At 42.7% G+C, this 2827-nt stretch overlaps 1 gene segment (V, D, J or C); it reads right to left on the bottom strand.

Moving 5' to 3' along the window:
• Positions 1-777: 777 nt before the first annotated feature.
• On the bottom strand, positions 778-1329 carry LOC129674965 (T-cell receptor alpha chain V region CTL-F3-like). The segment is given in 2 exon segments: positions 778-1145; positions 1278-1329. Coding segments are annotated over 2 exon segments (420 nt in total).
• Positions 1330-2827: the final 1498 nt, after the last annotated feature.

Raw genomic sequence — 2827 nt, 5'->3', positions numbered from 1 at the left:
ATGGTGGTTTGAATGAGAATGGCCTCCATAGGCTACTATATGGGAATGTTTGGCTTTCAGCTTGTGCACTATTTAGGGAGGATCAGGATGTGTGGCCTTGTCAGAGAAGGTGTGGTACTGGTGTTGGGCTTTGGAATCTCAAAGCCAAAGCCAAGCCCAGTTTCTCCATCTCTTTGCCTCTTGCTTGTGATCAGATGTAAGCTCTCAGCTACTACTCCAGGGCTATGCCTGCCTACCTGCCTGCCTGGTCCTACAATCCCCACAGTGATGATCAACCTCTGAAACTGTGGTCAATCACGCAGTAAAATGCTTCCTTTCACAAGATGTCTTGTTCATTCATGGTGTCTCTTCAAAGCAATAGACAAGTAACTAAGAGTAGTAGAGGTTGGGAGAACACTCTGTAAAGGAAGAGGAAGAAACTAAATAATTTATAGAATGAGAGTGAAGCCAAATTTTAAAAACTAGAGTCTACGTTTCTTATTTAAATCATACATTTGTGTGGTAATAACAAGATTGCTGGAGAATAAGTGCCTAGGTTTTGTAAGATAGAGATAGGTCCTATGTCAAGGTTTTCCTGGAGATGTTTGCTGTTAAGACCTCCAGTTAGGGAGAGAACTATATTTCAAGGGATCAAAGCGTTGTTGTCTCTAGCACTGTCTTCCATGCCATCTTCTCAGAATATCCACAGATTCCTAGGTTTCTAGATATTTGACCTGAGACTTGTTGCTGTTTTTCAGGAAGCTGGTGAGCAGCATTGGAGGAAGCACACAGCCTCCCTCACAGGGCGGCTTCCCTGGGCCTCCTGCACTCTGGTTTGTGTGCAGCTTCCCCTGCAGTCTCCCTCACTGTGTCATCCAGAGCACAGTAGTACAGGGCAGAGTCTGACAGCTGCGCTGAGGACGTCTGCAGGTGGAAGGAGCTGCTGCTCTTGTGGAGAGTGGCGTGGAACCCTCGGCTCTCTGTCCTCTTGTTGTCTGTGGAGCTCCTCAGGAGTAGCTGAGGGGCTTCATTGAGATATTGTACATACCAGAAGAGGGAAGGACCTGAGTAAGTAGTCTGATAAGTACAGTTCAGCATCACAGGCAACCCCTCTGTGACAGTGACCAAGCCTTCTGTCTGCGTCACTGAGTCTCCATTGCTCCTTCCTAAAAAACAAACAAACAAACAAACAAACAAACAAACAAGGAGGAATTACTGTTCTATGTGAGGAGGAAGGCTAACAACTTCAAAGTTGTAGGACAAAGACATCATTAACGCTTAGCGTAAAATGTACTTACTGAGCATGAAGAGGAGCACAAGAACTGAGCAGGTGACAGGAAGCATGTTCATAGAGGAAAGGACACTTGGCCCTTCAGTGCACCAATCTCACAGGGCAAGTCTTCTGCAGGACCTTATCCAAGCCCTCACTCATGGACAAGGACCTCTGTCTGCACAGTGAGTCTGTCATGTTAAACCACCTAAAGGAGATTTAACCCACATCTAAGAAAGCAGCGCCCTCTGCTGATTTCCCTTCAACCTGCACCACAGGAGGCTGCACAGAACATCGTGAATAAACTTGAAACCTCACCCTAAGCAGACAGGGCTCTAGCTGACACCTGTGTTATGAACCACATGTATCCTATGGTATTTAATATGGTGAGTATACATAAAAGAGTACACACATGCATACACCGGATAAAATTCATCTATTTTTCTCATTTTATTAGTTCTTAGAGAATGTTATGCAGTGAGTTATTATTATACCCATCTGTTCCCTCCATTTCTAACAGATCTATCCAACTTCCCTACCAACCACATTTTGTGCCCCTCTTTTTTAAAATAAGACACTTCAATTTTTGTCTTTCCGGCTGTTCTTCCCATATACTCTTAGCTTTGTTCCCTCAGTAGAGGGTGGTCTATGAACCAGGAGCTGCATTTTTAAACTGCATCTCTCTCTCTCTCAGCAGATACAAACTGCCAACAGCTCCGTAGCTAAGGGAGGGAATGCCCACTGTCCCCATTTGTCTGATCCTTTGCTAGTCTTATGCCTGCTGCCAACCTCTGTGAGTTCATATGAGAATCTACATTTTTAAGTGCTTCTTAGCCATTCGAGATTCCTCTGCTGTGAATTCTCTCTTTAGCTCTTTATCCCATTTATTAATTGGATTACTTGATTTGTTAGTGTTTAATTTCTCAAGTTCTTTGTATATTTTGGATATTAGCCCTCTGTCTGATGTACTGTTAGTGAAGAACTTTTACCCATCTCTAGACTGCCATTTTGTTCTATTGACAGTGTTCTTTGACTTACAGAAGCTTCTCAGTTTCATGAGATCCCATTTATTAACTATTGATCTCAGAGTCTGTGCTGTTGCTGTTCTGTTCAGGAACTTGTCTCCTATGCCAATGAGTTCCAGAATTTTCCCCACTTTGTCTTTGAATAGATCCGGAATCTCTGGTTTTCTGTCAAGATCTTTCATCCACTTGGGTGCAGACATCCCGTATGACCAGCATCATTTATTGAAGATGCTTTTTTTTTTTCCAGTGTGTGGTTTTGGCTTTTGGTCAAAAATCAAGTGGCCTTAGGAGTGTGGGTTTATTTCCATTGATCAGCCTGTCTTTTTCTATGCAAGTACCTTGCATTTTTTATTACTATTTCTTGTAGTACAGCTTGAAATGAGGGATGTTGATACCACCACATATTCTTTCATTGTACAGAATTTTTTGGGCTATCCTGCATCTTTTATTTTTCCATATAAAGATTATGGTTGCCCTTTCTCCGTCTGTAAAGAATTGTGCTACAATTTTAATGGGTATTGCATTGAATCTGTAGATGGCTTTGGGCATAATG

Source organism: Psammomys obesus, unplaced genomic scaffold, assembly GCF_907164565.1.
Source record: "Psammomys obesus unplaced genomic scaffold, mPsaObe1.curated_primary_1811, whole genome shotgun sequence".
Lineage (NCBI taxonomy): Eukaryota > Metazoa > Chordata > Mammalia > Rodentia > Muridae > Psammomys > Psammomys obesus.
This window is presented reverse-complemented; position numbering and strand designations above follow the sequence as displayed.